General features: G+C 61.9%; 1 protein-coding gene across 1 annotated transcript in view; it reads left to right on the plus strand.

The window, feature by feature from the left end:
* Positions 1-414: 414 nt before the first annotated feature.
* Positions 415-21,774, plus strand: part of GFRA2 (GDNF family receptor alpha 2) — a 68,909-nt gene continuing 47,549 nt past the window's right edge. The window contains exons 1-3 of the mRNA XM_070047336.2: positions 415-1,118; positions 4,920-5,234; positions 10,090-10,173. Coding sequence (XP_069903437.2) covers positions 1,079-1,118; positions 4,920-5,234; positions 10,090-10,173 — 439 coding nt within the window. The 5' untranslated portion in view covers positions 415-1,078. The remainder of the gene's footprint in view (positions 1,119-4,919; positions 5,235-10,089; positions 10,174-21,774) is intronic.

Consider the following 21,774-nt stretch of genomic DNA (forward strand, 5'->3'; position numbering starts at 1 on the left):
CGCGGGGCGGGGGTGGGGGCGGGGAGGAGGAGGAGGGTGCGGACGCTCGGGTGGGTTTGAGCCCGAGCAGGACCGGGGGAGCCAGTGAGTTTCCGGCCCAGGCACCAGGTCAGTAAGGGGACGCGCAGGCGGCTGAGCGCGGTGAGCCGGCGTTCCCCGGCGCCACCGCCACCGTGTCGCCGCCGCTGCGGAGTGTCGCCGCTACGCCGCGCGCCCGCGCCCGCGCCCCGCGCCGCGGGCCGCCTGGGAGCCGGAGCGCCGAGCCCCGGGCGCAGGAGAGGGGCGCGGGCGCGAGAGCCGCGGCGAGGGAGCCGAGAGGGGGGAAGGGGCGGGCGGAGGGAGGAGCGGGGAGAGGGGGGAGAAGGGGAGGGAGCGAGCAGCGCGAGGGAGAGCTGGGGCGAGCGAGGAGGGAGAGGAGAGGGAGGAGGGCGAGGAAGACGCACGCAGAGCCGCTCGGTCGCTGGCATTCCATTAGAAAAAAGTGAGGCGGGCCAGGGTGAGCGGGAGGAGATATTTTTTGAATCTTTCCTTCGTCCTGGTGCGGGAAGAAGCGGTTCGGGTCTGCGGTCCGCCGAGCTCCGCGTGGATTGTGCCCGGGCGCTGACACCCGTCGGTGGATTTCGCTCCTGTGTGCATTTTATTCCGAACCCCGCCTCGCCGCCTCCTTCCAGCCCTCGGCTCGCCGACCGCCTCCCCCCCCCCCACCTCCCCAGCCCCTCCTGGGGCGCGCGGGGGGATCGGGCCCGCGGGGACCCGCGCCTTCCCGGACGAGCGCAGGCGAGGGCTGGCTCGGGACCCGGCTGCCGGCTTACGGAGCGGACGTCCACCTAGCCGCGCGCGCGCCTGGTTCCGGTGGGCGAGGGGGCGTCGAGGGGCAGCCCGCCGCCCTCCAGCTAGAGGCGAGGATCATAGGACTCTGGATCTCCATCGGGTCCGTTCGCTGGCATCTCCGCATCGGATTCGGGGCTGATTATTCCTGCTTGGCTGTTATTATTATTGCTGTTGTTGTTTTTTCCCCAAGGGAGAAAGCCAAAAAGCACAAAAAAAAAATTCCAAAAAACTGTGGGATTTATTTAACATGATCTTGGCAAACGCCTTCTGCCTCTTCTTCTTCTTAGGTGAGTACCTGCGGACGGCGAGCCTGCGGGGCCGCGCGGGATCGCGCGTTCGGGCGCCGGCGCCGAGCCGGGAAGGCGGTGGGGGGGCGGGGGCGCGCGCAGGGAGCGGGTGGGAGGCGGACGCGGGGCGCGCGCCGCGGAGCGCGCGGGGCTCCGGGCTGGGAGCCGGGCGGGCCAGGCGCGAGGGCGCGGGCGGAGGGGCCCCGAGGCGCGGCTGGCTTTGGCGGCGCAGCGCCCAGGAAAGCGGCTCGCCACAGCCCCACGGTCCCCGCACACGCACGCGCGCGCGCTCACACACACACTCACATTCGAGTGCTCTCATGCCCCCCGATCGTGGGTTCAAATTGCGACAACTTAGAGGAAAAAAAATGCAACTCTTGACCTGGAAGACGGGAGAGAAAGGAGAGGCTGTGTGGCCGCGAGGGTTAATTCAGGCGGGTCCCGCCACGGCCAGTGGACGCCGAAACTCAGGGGAGGTGGCCAGGGGGAGCTCCAGGTCGAACAGCTTGGGGGGGGGGTGCGCTGGCAGCCACTCCACCTGCCAGTCAACCTCCGGGAAAGACACCTGGGCTCCCCAGCCTCTTGCCGGCGGCTACACTCCTGGGAACAGTTTGCAAGTTTGTCCCCTCGCTTCCATGGGGACCCAGAGGGGGTGGGGGATGGTGGCGCCAGAGGAGGGTCGTGAGCTGGCACGGAGGCCTCTCTCTCACCTCTGGCCACCCGGTGGGTGTAGGGGGGCTGCTGGATCTGCCAGGCAGAGCAGGGAGAGGAGGCAAAGTTTGCTTCCCGGGGTGGAGAAGGTGAAAGGTGAGGAAGGACCAAAGCCACTGCTCCTTGTGGGAGCCCCCTCCTGTGGGGCGGGGGCAGGGGCTGCCCCCCCCCCCCCGTTTCTTTCCCATGCAGAATTCCCAGCCCCTGGTTCCAGGCATGCTTATGAGAACTCTGGGCAGCTTGGGCAAGGATCTAGCTGGAGAGGGTGGCCTCCAGGTGGGGGTGAGGCGTAGAGGCTCTTCCAGGGAGGAGGGGCTCCAGAGAGGGAGCGGGCAGTGCCACTGTGTGTGTGTGTGTGTGTGCGCGCGCAAGGGGCACACTGCTGCCTTAGGGCTGTGCTCTGGCTGGCTGTGTGGCCAGCCCTGCCGGGCGGGGTGGCTGCAAGATGAGCCCTGAAGATGGGGGTGGGATTCCATGTCAGTGGGAATGTGTTTGTGCCTTTCCACTTCCTCTCTTCCCCCTCTGTCCACCCCAGGCTAGAGAGTTCCCCAGGGGGCCTGGCTCCGCTCTAGGGTGTGGCTTCCCAGGGCCCTGCCTCCCTGCAGGAAGTAGAGACCGCTCCTCGCTGGGGTGGGAGGGGCCGCAGGCCCCCTGACGTCCTGCAGCCTGGGGCTGCTTCTGGGCCCAGAGTTTTTTTCTCCCACTGTTGGCTGGGCTGAAAACCCAGCCTTCTGGGGCCTACACCGACCAGGACGAAGGAGGAAAGAAATTTGTTATTTCGGGCAGTGCAGCAGCTGGCCTGCTGCTGGCCTGCTGCCGGCCTGCCCCAGCCCCCCTCCCCGCAGGCTTGCTGGACCCCCTTGTTGGGGGCAGGCTTTCCCCAGCAGAGAAAGCTGGGGAGAGAACTGGTGGGTGTGCAGCACGGGTGTGTGAAAGCTAGTGCATGGTGGAGGGTGGGTGGGGTGGTGGTGGCGTCTGGGGTGCCCACCTGGGGTCTGGAGAAGGGTGTGAGAGCGGGGTGGTCCCCTGTCCTTACCCAAGCTGGGCTGAGGGCTCCATGGAGGGACCACCTGGTGTCAGAGACGCTGGCCTAGGCAGGTGCAAAGCACAGGCCAGGTTGAGTGTTAAGGGCATGGCACGGGCCTGGAGTGGAGGCTGGGTGGGAATTGGGCTGGGGGAGAAGGGTTTGTGCAGTGGTGGGCGGCTCCTGCTTGGGGCACGGTAAGGTTCTCCCCCAGGAGCACAGGCCCTCAGCTGCCTCGCCCGAGGTCCCGGGTGCTTTCTGGAGCCGGGAGTGGGGACCTGCTGGTGGGGAGAGTGCCAGGGGGGAGTGGCCAGAGCTGACCACAGTGGGGCTGTGCTGTAGTGCCTTCTAGCTCTCCTGCTCCAGCTCCTGTCCGGGTCTCCAGTGCCCATTGGTAGGATGGGGGAAGCCCTTGATCCTGAGACCCGAGTCCATCTGGGATGTGTAAGGCTGTGGGCACCCCCTACAGGGCAGGCAGGGTGATGTCATTACCCCACCCCCCCTAGGCGAATACCCTGACCTTCACCTGTGCTGAGGGTGCCCCATTCTCAGCCCCCTCGGACAGCCCAGGGCAGGTGTGGGGGGAGCCAGGACCAGGCTGTTCCGAGGCTCCCGTGGGTGGGCTGACTGTGTGGGGGCAGCAGGTGCACACGGGGCCGGCCCTGTCAACTCTGCTGCTCCCGTGCAGCCCAGATGCACCCGGTCCTGCTCAGGGGTGCAGGGATCTGCTGAAGCCGGGGAAGCAAAGCTGCTGCCTCAGCTCCACTCGGCTGCAGCCGCTGCCTGCAGACCCTACTGCCAGTGCGTCTTGTTCCCTGCTGGTTTCTGCTCTGATCCTGCCTCCGCCTGGTCACATCTTTCTGTTCGGCGGTAGGAGAAGGAAATGTTTTTGGCTGTGGCCGCTAGGCCCTCTGCACCCTAGGCCACTCCATACCAGTCATGGGGTAGACCTCCTGTCCCCCACCCCCACACCCCCAGGAGCCCATTCCTTTTCCCTGAGGAGTCTGAGCAGGGACCGGCGCTGTGCAGTGCTCTGCCTCTAGGTGGCGCTGTCTCCCTGTGCGGGAGCGATGAGCGAGGCATGCATAGGGGATTGAGTTTGCCCTGTTGTGAGGAGGGGGCTCTGGGGAGGGGGTTTCGTTAAGTTTTGGGGCAGGACAGAGAGGAAGATGCCTTCCCAAGCACTCTTTGGGTCCTGGGAGAGGTAGCTGTGGCTCTGGGGTGTGGTTTGAGCGTTTTCCGGGGGTGGGGTGGAGCAGGGTCTGGAGTTAGGGGCTCGGCTTTGGGGAACCTGGCAGGCCCCACCCCGCCCCTCAGCTCTGAGCCTTTCCCAGACTCCTGCTGCCTTGAATGAGCAGGGCGGGAGGGCGGGCTGCTGTGTGCTTGCTCCTGGTAGCAGAGGTGGGGTTTGGTCCTCCAAGGAGAGGGGCTCTGGCCTTTCCAGATTGCCTGGTTGTTTGGCATCTCGGAGAGAAGAAAATAAAGGGGTGAGGAAGATTTCAGGGGAGCTGGGGCTGGGAGGAGAGGAGAGAAAGGGAGAGGAGAGAGACAGACGGAGAGAGAGAGAACAAGGCTGTTCACAAAGAGGCTGAAGGGGACAGGCTTCCTGGGAGGCAGCCGACCCTGGGAGCAGAGGGGCGAAGTGCACCTGCTCCCTGGCTTGCCCGCAGCGCCACCTTTCGGCGGGGACTGTGGCGTGAACCCTGTCCTGTGCCGGGGGAGTTGTCCACATTGGACTGGAAGGTGTGTTCGGCAGGAGTCACGTGTCCGTCTCTGCCCGTGCGTGTGACCCTGGGTCGTCAGCTCTCGTCTCGGGGCCCCAGTTTTCATGGGGTATATATGGGGGCCCGGGCTCTGTGGGTCGTGAGCCCATCTTGGGGCGTCCCTCAGGAGCAGGCAGTGTCCAAGTGCGTCTCCCACCTAGACAGACGGAGGGAGGGGCCGGGGCTTTGCTGTAAGGTGGGGGAGGTGTCCCTGGCAAGGCCCAAGCCCCCAGGCCTGCGTCTTGGGTCGGTGCCCGTGGCGGCGGCCCTCATTCACGCTTGTCTTCCCTCCCCACCGCCCAGCCGAGACCCTCCGCTCTTTGGCCAGCCCTTCCTCCCTGCAGGGCCCCGAGCTCCACGGCTGGCGCCCCCCGGTGGACTGCGTCCGGGCCAATGAGCTGTGCGCGGCGGAATCCAACTGCAGCTCCCGCTACCGTACGCTGCGGCAGTGCCTGGCGGGCCGCGACCGCAACACCATGCTGGCCAACAAGGAGTGCCAGGCGGCCCTGGAGGTGCTGCAGGAGAGCCCGCTGTACGACTGTCGCTGCAAGCGGGGCATGAAGAAGGAGCTGCAGTGCCTGCAGATCTACTGGAGCATCCACCTGGGGCTGACCGAGGGTGAGCTGGGGCCGGCGGGGGCGGGGCAGGGGGCAGGGGCCAGGAGCGGGCCAGCTCTGCCAGCCAGGGCCGCCCGGGACCTCCCCCCTCCCCGGGAAGTAGCCACCTCCCCATCATGGCGGCAGTCGTTGGAGAAGGACGAAGGTGGAGGTGCAGGGGTGCAGGGGGAGGCAGGATGGAGGAGGGGCTGGGCAGTGGTGGTCCCAGCAGACAGGAGTGGTCAGGCAGATGGGTTAGCAAGGATGGAGTAGTGTGCAGCAGGGCCCTGCTGCCCCGAGCAGCCAGCCCTGCCATTGCCGGCTGCCCTGCTCTGCAGCCTCCTGGGTCCCCAGGGGCCTGCCTGCCTGTGCTCCCGCGCCCCGGGGAGCTGGCCTCAGCCCCCTGTACCTGCTGCATGTGGGCAGCGGGTCCTGCCTCCTTTGCCAGGCCTGCCTCCAAGCCTGAGGCAGAACCTGGGAGCCCCTTCCCCAACCAACACCTCTCCCCTCCCCGGCCTGGCAGCAGCGGGGCGGGCCCCCTTGGCCAAATGGTCTACCGAGAGCGGGCCAAGAGCCAACAGTCGGGAACCGGCTGCTGCACCTCAGCTTCCACCGAGCCCCCAGGGGGCAGGGGTGCATGACCTGTGATGGGGAAAGCGCAGGTTGCTGGGGTGGCCCTTGTTGCAAAATCCAAAGAGCCTTCCTGGAGGAGGCAGACTCCGAGCCGAGACTGTTAGGTGTGCGTGGGTGAAGCGTGAGTGCGGATGGGCGGGGCTGCAGGTGGAAGGCGCTGGAGCTGTGTGTTTGCGGTGTCAGGGAGAAGAGCCTGGGGGGACCCGGTCAGAGGTCACTCCCGCCGCTGCCGCGGGGCATGCTGGGAGCAGCGGCGGTGGGGTTGGAGAAGGTAAGGGCGGTACAGAGAGAGAAGCCACAGGTGTGCCATCAGCAGGTGCTGGCGGGAGGAGAAGGGGGCGACAGTCAGCTCTGTGTCTGGGGCACCTGGGTGGTGGGAGCCGGGCCTGGCTGTTCAATGAACAGCGGCAGTGGGGGCAGGGGGCGGCGCCTCTGATTGGCCACGCCCCGCAGACGCACTGGGCGAGCTGGGGAGCACAGCGCCCCCTGTAGGTGGTGGGTGGAACCCCAGGGTGCGTGTGCTCACCGCGGAGGAGAAGGCCTGACATTGGAAGGAGAGAGGGAAGGGGAGTGGGCGCCGGCCCAGCAGTCTCCAATGCCCTCGGTCCAGTTGTACAATGGCTGAGGTATCCCTGCTGCCCTTGGTGGCCCCTGGGCGCAGGAGCCTGGTCAGGGTGAGGGATGATGAAGGCAGATAATACCTTTCCGGAATTCGGTGTGAAGAGGGAAGAGCTGAGGATGATATGTGAATACACTGATTTTTTTAAAAAGATTTACAGGCAGAGGGGGGACAGAGAGAGAGAGAGAGATCTTTGATCCCCGGTGCACTCCCCAAATGGCTGCAACGGCCAGGGCTGGGCTGGGCCAAAGCCAGGAGCCAGGAGCTTCTTCTGGGTCTCCCACATGGGTGACGGGGCCCAAGTACTTTGCCATTTTTTGATGGTTTCCCAGGCGCATTAGCAGGGAGCTGCGTGAGCTGGAAGTGGAGTGGCCAGGACTCGAACCGGTGTCCGTGCGTCCCAGGCAGCGGTTTAACACGTCATGCCATGATGCCGGCTCCATGAATAATTTTTATGGATGACAGGAGATCAAAGAGCTTAAATTCCAGGGTAGAACAACAGCGAGGGGGAGTTGTCCAGGTGAGCAAGAGAGAGGGAGGGGGCCTCTGTGCACTAGTGCCCTTGGGACAGGGGCTGGGCCCAAGGCCAAGGTGGGGGAGGGGTCAGCCTTGGATGAGAGGAGGAGCCGCCCCTGCAAGGGTGCTGGAGCTGAAGCCAGAATACTGCACCCTGCAGACAGCCATCCTGGAGCAGGTGCTGAGGTGGCTCACGCATGCGCTCAATAACGGGATAAGAAGTACCTGTGGGGGTGTGGTGGGACGTGTAGCCTAGTGGTTAAGATGCCAGTTAAAACTCCCACATCCCAGTCTGAGCACTGAGGTTCAGTTCCCGGCTCCACTGCCAGCTCCAGCCTCCCACGAATGCAGACTCGGGAGTCACCCTGGCTCAAGTGGTTGGATTACTGCTGCCACCCGCGCGGGAGACCTGGATGGAGCTCTCAGCCCTGGCCGTTGGGGGCATTTGGGGAGTGAGCCAGCAGCTGGGAGCTCTTTCTGTCCGTCTTTGAAATAACTTCAAAAAAAGCAGCGCGTGCAGTGGGTGATAGTGGTAACCGCCACCTAGGGACAAAGCAGTTTGTCCTGAACCAGGGAGCTCCTGCTCCCCAGCAGCCAGGATTGGAATAAGCCCGAAGGGAACCCCCGACACACGGCTCACGCCTTGCACTCACCACGCAGAGCCCCAGCCTCGCCTGCTGGCCGTGCAGCTTCCGGCATCCTGAGCTGGGTCCGGTGGACTGAGCCGGTGATGTGGGACATGAGACGTCTCCCGTTCCGCGGTGGCAGTGAGCGTGGCACCGCGTGCATTTAGCTGCACACCGCCGGCCGCTGCTCTAGGCACGCCGGCACTGGGCCGCATTCTGAGTCCTGACACGGTTCACGCACGCCTCTACTCAGCAAGTCCTCGGTGAAGCACCTACTGTGTGCCTCTGAGGGTGCTGAAGAAGCCGGGGCCCATACTGGGAGGCTTTCCTCCTGAGCCCATTTGGAAAGTGCACCTGCTGCTTCTGTCCTCAGAACCTGCCTTACCCCCATCCCCCCCCCCCCCACCAGCCAGGGGAGTCCACCTTCTCCTGCCTCTTAGGGGCCGGGGGTAGTTTCTGCCCGGGGACCTGTGAGAGGACTTTGAATGGCAGTCATGTCCCTGATGGAGACAGTCCTGGCCGGGCCCAGCTGTCTCCCAGGAGGTGACAGTGAGTGGTTCCTCAACAACTCAGAACGACCCTGCTTGGGCTGAGCTGTGTGTGTGTGTGTGCTCCACCACCCCAGGCAGGTGCAACTCCCTGAGGCCCTTTCCCCCCCACCCCCTCCTGCCCTGCAAGGTTCTGTTCATACAGGATCAAAAGAAACCTTGAGCCCGTGGGAGAAGCTCTGATGGCAGTGGCACATGGCAAGCACACGGCCACTGAGCTTGGGCCTGACCACAGCCCACCTCCATTTGGTGGGGAAGTTGAAGCAGAGGGGTGGGCTGGATTCTCCTGGCCACACAGCGAGCTGGTTGTAGAACCCAGGCTGGAGCCCAGGGCCCCTCACTGCTTGTCCAGGTTTCTTTCTGCTGCTCCAGGGGACAGTGTGTGACTTGGGGCTTTTTTTTTTTTCTTTCCTCTGTGCCATGGCCACCAGCAGTATGCACAGAGTGTGGGCTGTTGCCGTGGGCTGCTGGGGGGATTTGAGATCAGGTGTCTGAAGGTGGCACTGAAATTCAAGGTCCTCTGGCCTTTTGAACATCTGGAGCAAGGTGTCTTCCAGCCCGAATCTGACATCCCGGGCCTGGCACCTGTGGCCAGGCCCTAGGATCTCCCTCTGGTCAACCCTGCTTCAGCAACAGGGGACATTAGAAAGAGTAGAGACGCTGTTCCTGGAGACGCTGTTTCCCCAGATACCCCAGGGGCTGGCTGATCCGTGTGCAGGTGCATAGCGGGCTGCACGCCGTGGGAAGGGGCCGGAGCTGCCTGCCCTGGGCGGAGTGAGAGAGCAGCAATGCTTGTTTCCAACGACTGGGTTTTCAGACGCTTTGTGGGCGGGGAGCCAGCATGCTGAGCGGCGAGGCCCTGGGGCTCCGGAGCCAGCCTGGCTCTGCTGCTGCGGAGCTGTGTGACTTCAGGCGAGAGGTTCAGTGTCTCTGTGCCTCTTGCTCTAATTAGGAGACAGGAGTTAATGTATCTGCACTGTGCTCCGTAAACAGAACACACAGTGAAACATTGTTTTTGTTGCAAAAGCCATTTCTAAACTGTTACTGTTGCTGGGGGAGGGGGGCTGCCTGCATGCTGCCCACCTGTGCTCCCCCCAGTAGGCTGGGGGCCTCCCCGACCCCAGCCCAGCCTCAGCGCATAGGAAATCGATGAATGAGCCTGCCCCTCACCGCACACCCTCGGTCTGAGTGACCACCCATTGATTGCCTCTCCCTGATAGTCCCTGGAGGATAGTTCCTTTCCTGCCCACGCCCAGGCAGGGGGCAGGATTCCCCATACAGTGGTGGGGGTTTCCACGGGCAGCCCCGTGTGGTTTTCCACTCATGAGCCTGGAGGGGCCTGGAGCCACAGGGAGGACGGGCAGGGCCTGTGGCAGGTGGGGGTCCGCGCTGTCGCTCAGTGGAACTGGAGCTGATCCATGCGCCTGGGGACGTGCTGGGAAGCAGAGATTCCACTTGCCATGTGCCCTGGCCGAGCTGGTGTGCTGTGAGGGCCGGGAGGCTGGGGTCTAGCTCTGGCTCGGCCACGACTGGCGACGGGACCCCAGGCAGATGAGCCTGGGCTGCCTCCCCGCCAGCCCAGCCCTGTCTTACGAAACGAGGAGTGACATGAAATGATCCCGGGAGATTTATACCAGGCCTTCCGGGGGCTCCATTGTCCCCTGGATGGGGGTGGAAGTCCTTTATAGGGGGCCGGCCATGGAGGGGGTGGGTCTCAAGACAGAGGATTGGGCAGTTCTGACCTGGGGGCAGGGGAAGGCTTCTGGTCCCCTCAGAGAGAAAGGACCGACCCGTATGCAGTATTGAGTAGCTCCGTATGCACCTGCGCCCGGTAGACCCCTCACCTGGGGGCGGGCTGCCCCGTGTGCTTTGGAGGGCGCTGGGAGTGCTCCCAGCGTGGGTGGGGCTGGACCTGACGCCGCTTCTGTCTTCCAGGTGAGGAGTTTTACGAGGCCTCTCCCTACGAGCCGGTCACCTCCCGCCTCTCCGACATTTTCAGGCTTGCGTCCATCTTCTCAGGTAAGCAGGCTCCGGCCAGCTCAGGCCGGCTTGGGCCGGCTGGGGCCACCCGTCAGCACAGCCCCTAAGATTTCTGCGCCTCGGCTCCCCATCTGTGAAGGAGGCGCTCGTGCCGCCCACCTGCCCAGGTGGCCCCTCTGCACAGGTGGCGCTGTGGGGGTTGTCTGGTGGGATGCCGTCACGGCGTGGGTCCCGAGCGTGGAGTCGTTTGTCTTTGTGCTGTTCTGTCACCCGTGGCCCTCCTTCCTTCTCTCCAGTCTCCTGCCTCTTTTGCTTTGGAACTTTTCTTTCTTTCTTTTTGAAGATTGATTTTATTTATTTGAAAGTCAGAATCACAGAAAGAGAAAGAGAGATCTTCTGTCCACATGTTCACTCCCCAAATGGCCACAGTGGTCAGGGTTGGGCCAGGCCAAAGCCAGGAGCCAGCATCTTCTTCTGGGTCTCTCACATGGGTGCAGGGCCACAAGCACTTGGGCCATCTTCTGCTGCTTTCCCAGGCACAGTAGCAGAGACCTGGATGGGAAGTGGGGCAGCTGAGACTTGAACCGGTGCCCATCTGGGATGCTGGGCGCTGCAGGCAGTGTCTTAACCTGCTTTGGAACTGTTCTACTTGTCAGGTCCCTTAACCTCTCTGTGCACTTCAGTTTCCACAGCTGTGACAGTAGCTACCTCGTGGGCGGCTTGTCGTGAGGTTTCCATGAGTGAGTAGAGCGTAAAACACCCTCAGCCGGCGGCAGGACTTCTCTCTCCCCGCCCCTCACAAATCTGAAATCCAGAACGCTCCCAAATCCAAATGTTTTTGAGTGCCGTGGGTGGGAAGTCACGAGTGCAAAGTTCCCGGTCAGCCGTGGGAAGGCTGCAGGTGCACTAACCCTACAGGCAAAGTCCCCTTCAGGCTGTGCCTGTCGTGGGAGCGTGTGAACACCCGTGGGGTTTGGGGGGTCCCCTTCCCCCCGTGTGAACATCCCCACTTCCGAAGAATCTGAAACCCAGTACGCTTCTGTCCCGGGCGCTTCCAATGCAGGACCCTGGCCCGTGTCAGTCCTTGGTGTCACCGAGATCCGTTCTGCTCTGGGTTTTCGTGCTTCTCAAACCGCACTGAGGGAGGCACCTCTGGCCCCCCAGCCCCTGCTTCTGCACCTGGCCTGCCCGGTGGGCGGGGCTGAGAGGGACCACTGTGGGCTGTGGCTCAGCTGTCAGGGCCCCTGGGTTGGAGCCCGATGAGCCTTGGGGTTCTTTCTGCTGGCCTGCCATTCCTTCCAGGGTTCGGGAGACCCCTAACCCAGAGCTTGTTCTCGGGGGGTCCCTGACTATGGGGATCTGGCTTGCAGGCGACTGGCAAGCTCTGAAGTCAGCCAGAGTTCTCAGCTCTCCACCAGGGCATTTGCGTGGCGGCAGCAGCATTAGTTGTTTGCCTGATAGTTCTTGTGGGAGAACTGCAGAGAGAGGAAAGAGAGAGAGAGAGGGAGAGAGAGATCTATCACTCCCCAGATGGCCACAATGGCCAGGATTGGGCCAGCCTGAAGCCAGGAGCCAGGAGCTTCTTCCTGGTCTCTCATATGGGTACAGCGGCTCAAGTACTTAGGCCATCTACCGCTGCTTTCCCAGGCACAGTAGCAGGGACCTGCATCAGAAGTGGAGCAGCCAGGACTCGAACTGGCGCCCCATGGGGTACTGGATCTCAGGCGGCAGTTTTACCAGAGACTTGGCAACAAGACCCTTACCCTTTCAAACAAGGAATTCTCCTGGATGGTGTTTTGTTTTTTTTTTCTTTTAGTTTTTTTTTTTCACGATCGCCTCCCTAACCATGGAAATTAAGTTTGGTCACAAAGGCTTGAGTTTTAGAAGCGGACCCCCAAGGAAGTGTAAGATCTACCCTTTGTGTGCCCACCTGAGAACAGACGCTTGCTCCTGTGACGTGGTCTCCCCACCCCCTGGCTGAGAATGCCCACCCTGGACGGGGCTGATCTTTGCCTGCGCCTGGCGGGAGAAACCTTGGGTCCCCTTAAGAAGGGAGGCACCGGCTAGAGCGTGGCTGTCTGGGTGTGGCCTTGGGCCCTGGTGGTGGCAGATGGAACGGAGACGTCACAGACGCCCCGTGGGGTCATGGCAGAAATGCTGGGCTCAGAGCGGCCTCCTTCCTGTCCTGCTTCTACCAGTGGGCATGAGCCTTGTGCATTTGCTGGATGGACAGAGGTCCCTTCTAGAACATTCTGGGTCTTCCAGATTAGACCTGCAGAGGGCTCCACCTTGGACCAGTCCTTCTGAGACAGTGCTGTGGGCTCAGATGCTGGTGGACATCATGGTGGGGATGCCCCGGGGGCCTCCAGTGCACCTGTGACCCGCCCTGCCTGTAGCTCAGGTGCCAGCCCGGTGCTCCTGGGTGGTGTCCTCGGATGAATAGTCCCCCTGGGCTTGGTCCTGGAGAGCTGAACTCAGAGATGCTCCCCTATAAACCCAGGCCCCCAGTGCTTCCTGGACTCACATCTAAGCGTCTTCTTAGCCCCAAATCTTTATGTTGTGGACTTGACGCTCCGTGGGACCAGGATGTACAGGAAATCACTTGGTCTGCAGCTCCCTTGCTACCTGTGGCTGGGAGGTACTCGGGCCCCACTAACCTTGCACCTCTGCTCTGTGGACCCCTCCCTACCGTGAGGGCTGGCTTTGGGGTGCGTGGCAGCCCCTCCTCATCACCCCTGGTGACTGCTGCACCCCAGGCAGCCCTCGAGTTGGGCGAGGGGGTGGCTATGTCTCGGGGAAGTCCAGCATGGCCCGGTGGTGAGGCCCAGGGGGTCCGTGTGTGGGGCTGTGGCAGAGAGAGGCTGGGAGGCCACATTGCTGGGCTGTTGCTCCCGTAGGTCACCCGTGGGGCCTGGGGCAGCCACTTCCCTGCTGCAGACCCCTGGTTCTGTTCTGTAGCTGGTCCCATCTAGGCCACCGGCTGTGCAGAGCAGCCTGGGGCTCTGTTGTTGGCAGCCCTGGTGTGGATCAGGGGTCGGGGTCCAGGCCCACACATCATCCACCTGTGTGTGTGTGTGTGTGTGTGTGTGTGTGGCCCAGCGGCTGGGAAGCATCGGCCTGGGTGACCCAGAGCCTGGTGCCATGAGGTCATCGGACTGTTGTTCTATGAGATTAGAAGCCTCTCCCTACTTCCACACACGCGTGTCTGGCCCACGCAGCCATCTCGATGTGAAGGGACTGTTTGCAGGGGGGCCTGGAGTCCTGGTGGTCTCCCCTGCACTGCTGCACGCCAGCGTGTCCCCCGGGGCAGGAGGCTGCTGTGTCTTGGGGGCCCAGTTCCTGGGATCTCTTTACTCCCTCTCGGTTGAGAGGCCCTGGGGCAGGGGTCTCCGGGAATGCACAGCGGGAGCTCCTCCTCATCTCTCGCCTCCTCTCTCTCTCTCTCTCTCTCTCTCTCTCTCGGTTCTTGGAAAGTCCCACTGGGATTCCGTTGGCAAGGACAGTCGCCAGGATTTCTGTAGCGCTCACTGGCAGCGTCTGCCTTCCTCCTGGCTCAGCCTGGCCCGCCAGGGCCTGGGTGTGGGATCAGCTGGGCCTGAGCCCAAGGCCTGGGGGACGGTGACGTCAGACGCGCCCACGTGTCCTGCTCTCACTTTAGGTGTGGGAAGACAGAAGCGGATCTAGAGTCCACAGGAGGGGGCTGGGGCACGGAGGTGGGCGTAGCAGGGGCAGGGGCCTGGAGCCAGACTTTTCTGGGTGGGGTCCTGGCTCGGAGCCTCCTAGCCCCTGGGGCTCTTCCTGAGAGACAGGCAGGGGAGACTGGCAGGTGGCCGTGGCTGTCACCGGGCTGTGCATTTGGAGTGGGAGGCTGGGGCATGGGGCACATCCACGGAACCACTTCTGCATCTGGAAGGGAGTTGTGGGGTCACGCAGGCCCACCCCTTCATCTGACAGGAAAGCAAGCGGGCTGAGAAGGGGCCGATGGAGACCGGGGCTCAAGTGCGGGCTCCACGCCCACCCAGGGTGTACCTTAGAGTGCCTCTCCTCTTGCCCAGCGCGGGCTGATAGAAACACCTGTCTCCGGGGGTCCCAGTGAGATATGGCTGTGAGTGCTTGGCCCGGTACCTGGCATGTTTCCCTAAAACACGTTAACTGTACGACACGAAAATTGTCGTAGGTGTTTGGCTTGGTGGTTGAGACCTTGAGACACCAGCATCCCTTGTACCTGGATGTGAGTGCTGGCTCTGGCTCCAGCTTCCTGCTAACGATAGCAGTGATGGCTGCAGTAGTTAGATCCCTGCCACCCACGCGGGAGACCCGGACTGGGTTCCTGGCTCCTGGCTTTGGAAGAGTGTGATCGCTCGCTTGCTCTCTCCCTCTCCCTCTCCCTCTCCCTCTCCCTCTCCCTCTCCCTCTCCCTCTCCCTCTCCCTCTCCCTCTCCCTCTCCCTCTCCCTCTGTCTCTGTCTCTGTCTCTGTCTCTGTCTCTCAAGTAAATGGCAGATTGAGTCCATTAAAGACAGTCCTTTAAATACATAAAAACTAAAACGGAGTGATTTCTCCAAGGTCAGGTGGCGAGGGTGCCGGGGAGATGGTTTCCTACCTCCCATGCTGGGATGGGGCTTGGCGGGGCTGGAGTGGAGGAGAGTGGGCGATTTCCAGAGGGCAGCGGGAGTCTTGGGTGCTGACGGCCATTGCGTGTCCCTCTGTGGCTGGGCGTGGACAGGGGGAGGCTGGTGAGCGAGGCCCCCGGGGTCTCCTGGTACTCACTCCGTGCCCTGGCCAAGAACCCATGCTTGGGTTCACCTGCCAGGTGCCCCCTCCTGCGTATTGGGGCACGTGTGCGGTTGAGGGGTGGGGCTCTGGGTCCCTCGCACCTGTTCCTTTGTGCCTGAGTGCCGGCACCACGCTTCGTGCCTCGTGCGTATCCACGGAGTGTCCTGGCACCGTGGTTGGCTCCTGGACTTGGCAGCCGGCTCGTTCTAGTCCCGAGTCCTGGCCTGGCCCTCCGAGCTGTGCACCCATGGGACCTTCTGACACCTCCGAGTCTCATTTTTTATCTAACATGGAGCAGTCCAGATGCTCTGAAGGGTGAGTAGCCCCTCGCACAGGGCCAGGGACGCAGGGGTGCCCTTGGGGATGGGGGCGGCATAGGGGTCTGTGTCTGGGGACCCAAGGGAGCCGATGACCTGGTGAGAGTGTTAGACTGGCTTCTGGACAGAGATTGAGAACTTTGAACAGTCGGGAGGTGTCAGAGGTGTTGGGAGGGGCAGGGAAGCCGAGACAGAGTAGGGGTGGGGAGCAGGAAGCTCTCACGGAGGGAGGGGCCGGGCTGGCCCTCTGAAGCCCGCCATTGCGTTCAGTCTGCATCCGGTGCCGGGGTGGCCCTGCTGTGACGTCAGTGAGACCACATGACACCCTGTGGGCGGCTTATTGGTGGCGGGGGTGGACTCCATGCTGCCCCCATGTGGTGGTGCCTGGGAAATCTTGGGAGAGGGGATTGATTGAGTGGCTGAGGGTGAGGCCAGCCAAGGGGACAGAACACAGGGACCCTTCGGCAGACGGGAGGCTGGCGCCTCTGGGCTCACCCCCTGCCTTCCCTGGGCCTGTCCTTGGCGCACCCCTGGCCCCACCGAGGCAGATGCAGCCCCTTGCTCACCTTGGGAGTGGTGGGCGGGGTCCCTGAGGGACACAGGCAGCAGTGGCAGCGGCAGGGCGGGAGGCCCGGCCACCTCCATCCACCCTGCCCCCTTCTCAGGCTGTGTACTGCCTGCCGACCATCAGGTCGCCTCCCGCCTCCCGGAGCCGAATGCAGAAGTGTGCTATTTAAATTTCAAAACCGCATTCTTCTCCTAACAGCTGTCAGGGCCGCTGCCGCTTTGCTGCAGCCCTGTCACCTCGCCCGCAGCCCGGCTCCCCGTGAGGATTCCTCTGATGGCCTGGGGAGGGGAGGGGACGGGTGGGCTGTCAGGAGGGCGTCGTGCCCAGCAGTGGGCGCAGAGAGGGGCTGCAGGAGGCTCCTCTGTGTCTGGGGTCTCTGCTGTGCACCTGTTAGGCCTGGAGCGTTTGCGCGCTCTGGCGGGGGTGTGGTGTGAGCTGGTGTTGGGGCTGCCTCTTTGGTTGGCTTTGTGTCCAAGCAAGAACTTGCCGTGAAAGAAAGAACAAGGCGAGAACAGTGTTTAACTTCCAAAGGCTTAAAAAAACCATTTTTTTTTTGAGAGAGAGAGAGACAGACGGACAGACAGAGCGTGTATCTGTTGGTTCACTCCCCAAATGCGCACAATGGCTAGGGCCACTGCGCTGTGCCCCTGTGCTTGCTTGGTGGAGGTGTGCAGGCGTGGGTGTCTAGCAGTGTTGGGGGAGGGGAGGGCTGCCCTGGGCTGACCCTTAACAAACGATGATGCACTTAACTGTGCGCCTTTGGGGTGCCCCGGTCGGGAGCTCTCGTGGAGTGGCGAGGGCAGGTGCGGGGGGCTCCTTCCCAATACCCCTCCGATTTGTCTCCGGCTCTGGTTTGCTGCTGCTGTCTGAGAGCTCACTCATGTCCCTTCGGTGAGCAGGCAGAGGGATGGGGCCAGTGAGCAGCTGGCAGATGAGTGAGAGATGGGGGTGCAGGCAGGGGTGTCACTGGAGGGCTGAAGTGAGAGAAGTGTGAAGTGACCGGGGGGCATGGGGACACAGAAGCCACCGATGATTGTGCTGGGTGAATTCGAGAGGGAGTGGAGTCGGCAGGATGACGGGCGGAGTGGAGGGGAGAGAGCTCCTTGCCTCCGTGGTGATGGCCTGGGTGGGGTCCCCGTGGCACACAGATCGAAGGCAGAGCCGGCGCACAGGTGCGATGGGTTAGTTGTTGCTGGGGTGGGAAGACAAGGGAGTTTCTGTCCAAAACACAGTGTGTGAAGCCAGTACTATGGGGGGAATGTTTGTGTGCCCCCAGAACCACACATTGAAGTCCTGCCCTTAAAGTGGGGTGTCGGGGGGGGGCCTTGGAGATGTGGTTGGGTTTGTGGGTGTGGCAGGCAGGGGAGGGAGAGAGGGGGCCTGGGAGAAGTGGGGTCAGGTTGGTGGTCGGGGGAGCATTAGTGGGAATTCTGGCGAGGTGTGGAGATGGATGGGCCGGCAGGGGAGGGGAGACTCAGGTGGTAGGGAGATGGACAGGTGATGAGTAGCTGGAGCCGGAGGAGATGGACAAGCAGGTCAAGTGTTGCATAGATCATTCCTGCTGAGTGGAGCCCCGTGAGAAGTGGTGGGGGGGCTGGCAGGAGACAGCCCCAAGGGGGAAGCAGCCGTAGAAGGTCTAGGGGGGCTTCCCCCAAGCACAGGTGGCTGGGGTGTTGAGCGGGAGGGGAGGCCCTGCCACCTTGGGGCCGGAGGTCAGAGGCCATGAGCTACCCCGTGGGCACCCCTTCCGGAACTCTTAGCTAACAAGCATGCCAGCCAGCTTTATACCAGATACACTGATTTATCCGAACTCACTTCCCCGAGTTATCTTCGAAATTCATGTTCAGTGGTTTTCATGAAGACTTTTAAAAACTTAAAATGTTTTAAAAATATATTTGGGGCTGGCACCGCGGCTCACTAGGCTAATCCTCTGCCTGTGGCGCCGGCACCCTGGGTTCTAGTCCCCGTTGGGGCGCCAGTTCTGTCCCGGTTGCTCCTCTTCCAGTCCAGCTCTCTGCTGTGGCCCGGGAAGGCAGTGGAGGATGGCCCAAGTGCTTGGGCCCTGCACCCGCATGGAAGACCAGGAGGAAGTACCTGGCTCCTGGCTTCGGATTGGCGCAGCGCTGGCCATAGAGGCCATTTGGGGGGTGAACCAATGGAAGGAAGACCTTTCTCTCTTTCTCTCTCTCTCACTGTCTAACTCTGCCTGTCAAAAAAAAAAAAAAAAAAAAAAAAAAAAGAAACAAAAAAATATATTTGGAAGGCAGAGAGAGAGAGAGAGTAGGAGAGAGAGACAGACAGGGAGAGGTCTTCCATCTGCATGTTCACTCCCCACATGTCTGCACCAGCTGGGGCTGGGTGAGGCCAAAGCTAGGAGCCAGGAGCTCCATCCGGGTCTCCCATTTGGGTGGCAGGGGCACAAGGACTTGGGCCGTCTTCCTCTGGCTTTGCAGGTGCGTTAGCAGGGAGCTGAATCCAATGCAGAGGAGCTGGGACTTCAGCCAGCAGTCTGCTACGGGCCAGGCGTGGGCATCCCTAGTGGGGGCTCAGCTGCTGTGCCATGTGCCTGCCCCCCTCCTTCATTTTAAAAGCAAAGAGACACATATAGAGAGAACCAGCCAAACAGAGAGATGCAGAGTGCTCCCATTGGCTGGTTCACTTCCCAGATGGCCTGGGCGGGGGTGGGAGGCTGGGCCCGGCTGGGGACTCCATGCCAGGTGGCATCTTAGCCGCTGGATGAAACGCACACCCCAGCTTTTGCAGGTTATTGTAGGGGGACTTTGCAGCTACATTTTAAGTTGCATTCAGTCGTTTGAAACCCAGGGGTCCCAATTCGGTGTGGACTTCCTGTGGTGCAGGAAATGTATCTGGTCCTCAAATCCCAGATCTGCTCATCACCGATGAAAAAATTTGAGGAAGTCCGTTGTATCCATCCGCAGTGCCTCAGTTTGGCTTTTTAGTGGCTGTAAATGCAGAATTAAAGCCGATCTGTCATTGGGTGAATTACTGTGACGATAGCAAAAACCTGAACGCTAAAATACACACACACACACACACACACCCCCTGAAAGTGTATTTCAAAAGGCTTGAAAAGGCCCGTTCCATTGTGAACGAGTGACCTTTACCTTGGTAACTCCCAGAGCCACACCACTAAAGTGATTTGATTCTGCCCCTTGAGGAAGGAGACTCGCGGCTCGGTTGAGATGTGACAAAATGCAAACTGATGGTGGGACGCGTCCCATGGGCGTTTCTTGCATGGATCTCTGATGAATTTGCCATCTGTTGGGTTGATTCTTGGTGGCCTGGCCTGTTTCCAGAAACCAGCTGCCCCTGGGCGGGGCTGGGGTGACCACGGTGGCCTGGCCTGGCCACGTGAGGGGGCCGGATGGGGGCTCCCAGGGCAGGACTGAGCAGGGAGGGTGACCCGCACCCACAGAACAGCAAGACCGGGTGTCGCTCCCCCTCTTCATGGAGGAGCAACACTAAACCCTGCCTAGGCTTCATATCCGAGTCACGGCACCATTATGTCGCTCCCCCTCTTCATGGAGGAACGACACTAAACCCTGCCTAGGCTTCATATCCGAGTCACGGCACCATTACGTCGCTCCCCCTCTTCGTGGAGGAACGACACTAAACCCTGCCTAGGCTTCATATCCGAGTCACGGCACCATTATGTCGCTCCCCCTCTTCGTGGAGAAACAACACAGGACCCTGCGTTGTTCTTTTGTCTGCTCGGCCCTTCCCGGGTTTGCTGCTGGTTCTTCCCAGGTTGGCTACCGACCCTTCCACCTCCGTGGAAGGGCGGTTCCCCCTGCCACTTTCCCCACTTCCGCGGGGGAGCGGCACACCGCCGGCCGGCTCTCTCTCGGGGGCTGCTCAGGTGTTCCTCTTAGATGTTCCCGGTGCATGTTGTCTCTCTCCTCCTTTATAGTCCTCTTCCACCAATCCCAACTCTGCTACCCACACGCCGAGTACGCTGCTCTCCTCCAATCAGGAGCAGGTCCTGCTGTTTATTGGTTGAACTGGAGGCAGCTGCGTAGAAGCTGTTTCCTCCTCTCCCAGCACCATATTGTGGGCGAGCAGATGCATAGAATAAGTCTTAATTCGAGTAACAGTCTAGTCTGAGTTGCTCCCCACAACCGGGGTTTGGTCTCTCGGAGTCCCTGGGTTGGAGGGACCGCTCAGGACTGGGAGGTGGGGTGCTGGCCCTGCCATCTCTCGGGGGAGTTCAAGTGTGGCCTCTAACAAGGTGGTGTGACCTCCTGCCTGGCCTGCACTCCGGGGTGGGGAAGAGGCTAAACCCACTGCACCACACTGCCGGTCCCTCCACGCTTCCACTCTGAGTGAGTGACTTCCCTCTGGGGGCAAACACGCCTCAGCCGGCCAGCCGCAGTGGGAGGTGGGTGTGTAGGAGCAGACACTTTTTGCTGTCCTAGCCGTGCATTTGAATGTGTGTGAGAACAATCCAGAACTGGTGGAGATGTTATCAGAGGGGAAGAATACAGGTCGGCGTGGAATCGTTTAAAAAGTGAGTCCCACTAAGAGTAAAAGCCTCGAGAATGTAGAGATTTAAAGGGAAAAAAAGAATTCAGTATTTCTGTTAGTGGAGGTGGCACTGGGGTGCCTGAAGTTTGGTTCTAGAAATGTCAAACAGACATTTACGTTTTGTTTCAAATGTATTCACTCTGGACAGAGAGCGAGCAGCCGAGTGCGCCCGTCCGCTGGTTCACTCTCCAGATGCCAGGGCTGGGCTGGGGCTAAAGCTCAGTCCAGGTCTCCCGAGGGGGCGGCAGGGACCCAGCGGGCTGAGCCGTCCCCCCTGCCTGTCTGCACTGGCAGGAGCTGGAGCTGGACATTGCAGTCGGGTGCAGGCTGTGTCCCCCGCTCTGCAGCAGGCTGCGCCCCCACACCCGGCTCTCACCCAGGGAGGGGACCGGGAGGAGAAACTGAAGCCAGGGGTGTCCCCGGGGCTGGGGCTGGGAGCACGACTTCCCCAGGGCTTTGGATGGCGCCAAGAGCCGGTTAATCCAGCGCCTCTGCTCTGGGCAGCTGTTTTGCATTTCTTCCCTGGCCCATCAAGGCTGGGAGAGGCACACACGGGGCCCGGAGCTGCAAGCGTGGGCTGGGGCCAGGCGCCAGGCCTGGGGTGCCTTTCCAGTTCTTGCGTCTTCTCAGGTCTTGGGTGGTCCCAGCTCCCAGTGCTGGGGTGGGGTGGGGTGGGGTGGGGGTCGGGCAGGGGCAGGGAGGGCGCCTTCGCAGATTTAAGCCCTCGGGGCTGTGCCAGGATGGGGGTGGGAGGGAGGACTTATCTCCACCAGCTCTGACCCGTCTCTCTGATGATGGAATCCAGAGTGGGCGCCACCCAACTGGAGAGGTGCCCAGCTGGGGAGGGAGTCCCTTGTGCCCCCCATCTTCCCCATAAGCAGGCGGTTTGCAATGGTTTTCGCCACCTTTCTGGAGTTTTTTCTTTTCTAGAAAGTAGACCAAGTTTGGGCACAGCAGGGTGTGCCTTTCCCACACCCTAGCCAGAACCTTCGCTGTCCAGGCTCCAAATGGAAGCCGCTGAGGCTATATTTACCTACCGCCGTGGCCGCGCAGGAGCCTGCTCCCAGCAGGGAAGTGACACCTGCTGGGAGCTGCTCGAATTAGCTGCGGTGCCCTTAGCCCTCCTCTCCGCCACGTCCCTGTGCTTCAGTCCCAGGCTGCTCTGCAGGTCACCCCTGCCCCCCACCGCTGGCCTGGAGAGCCCCTCCCACAGGGGCGGGGCTTCCGCGTAGCAGGCATCCTTGGGTCCCTGACAGCAGTGCAGGGGGGTGAGGTGGGGTGGGGGGCTGCATGGGAGGCCCAGGCACTGGCTTCCCAACCCCCTCTCTGCGTCCATCTCCTGGCGTGGCCAGCGAGTGGCCTCACAGCCTTTGCTCCTGCTGTGCCCTCGGCTTGGGACACCTTCTCCTCTCCCTCTGCTGCCCCCTGGAGGTGT

This window comes from Oryctolagus cuniculus, chromosome 8 (assembly GCF_051225735.1).
Source record: "Oryctolagus cuniculus isolate XC-2025 breed Fujian yellow rabbit chromosome 8, ASM5122573v1, whole genome shotgun sequence".
Classification (NCBI taxonomy): domain Eukaryota; kingdom Metazoa; phylum Chordata; class Mammalia; order Lagomorpha; family Leporidae; genus Oryctolagus; species Oryctolagus cuniculus.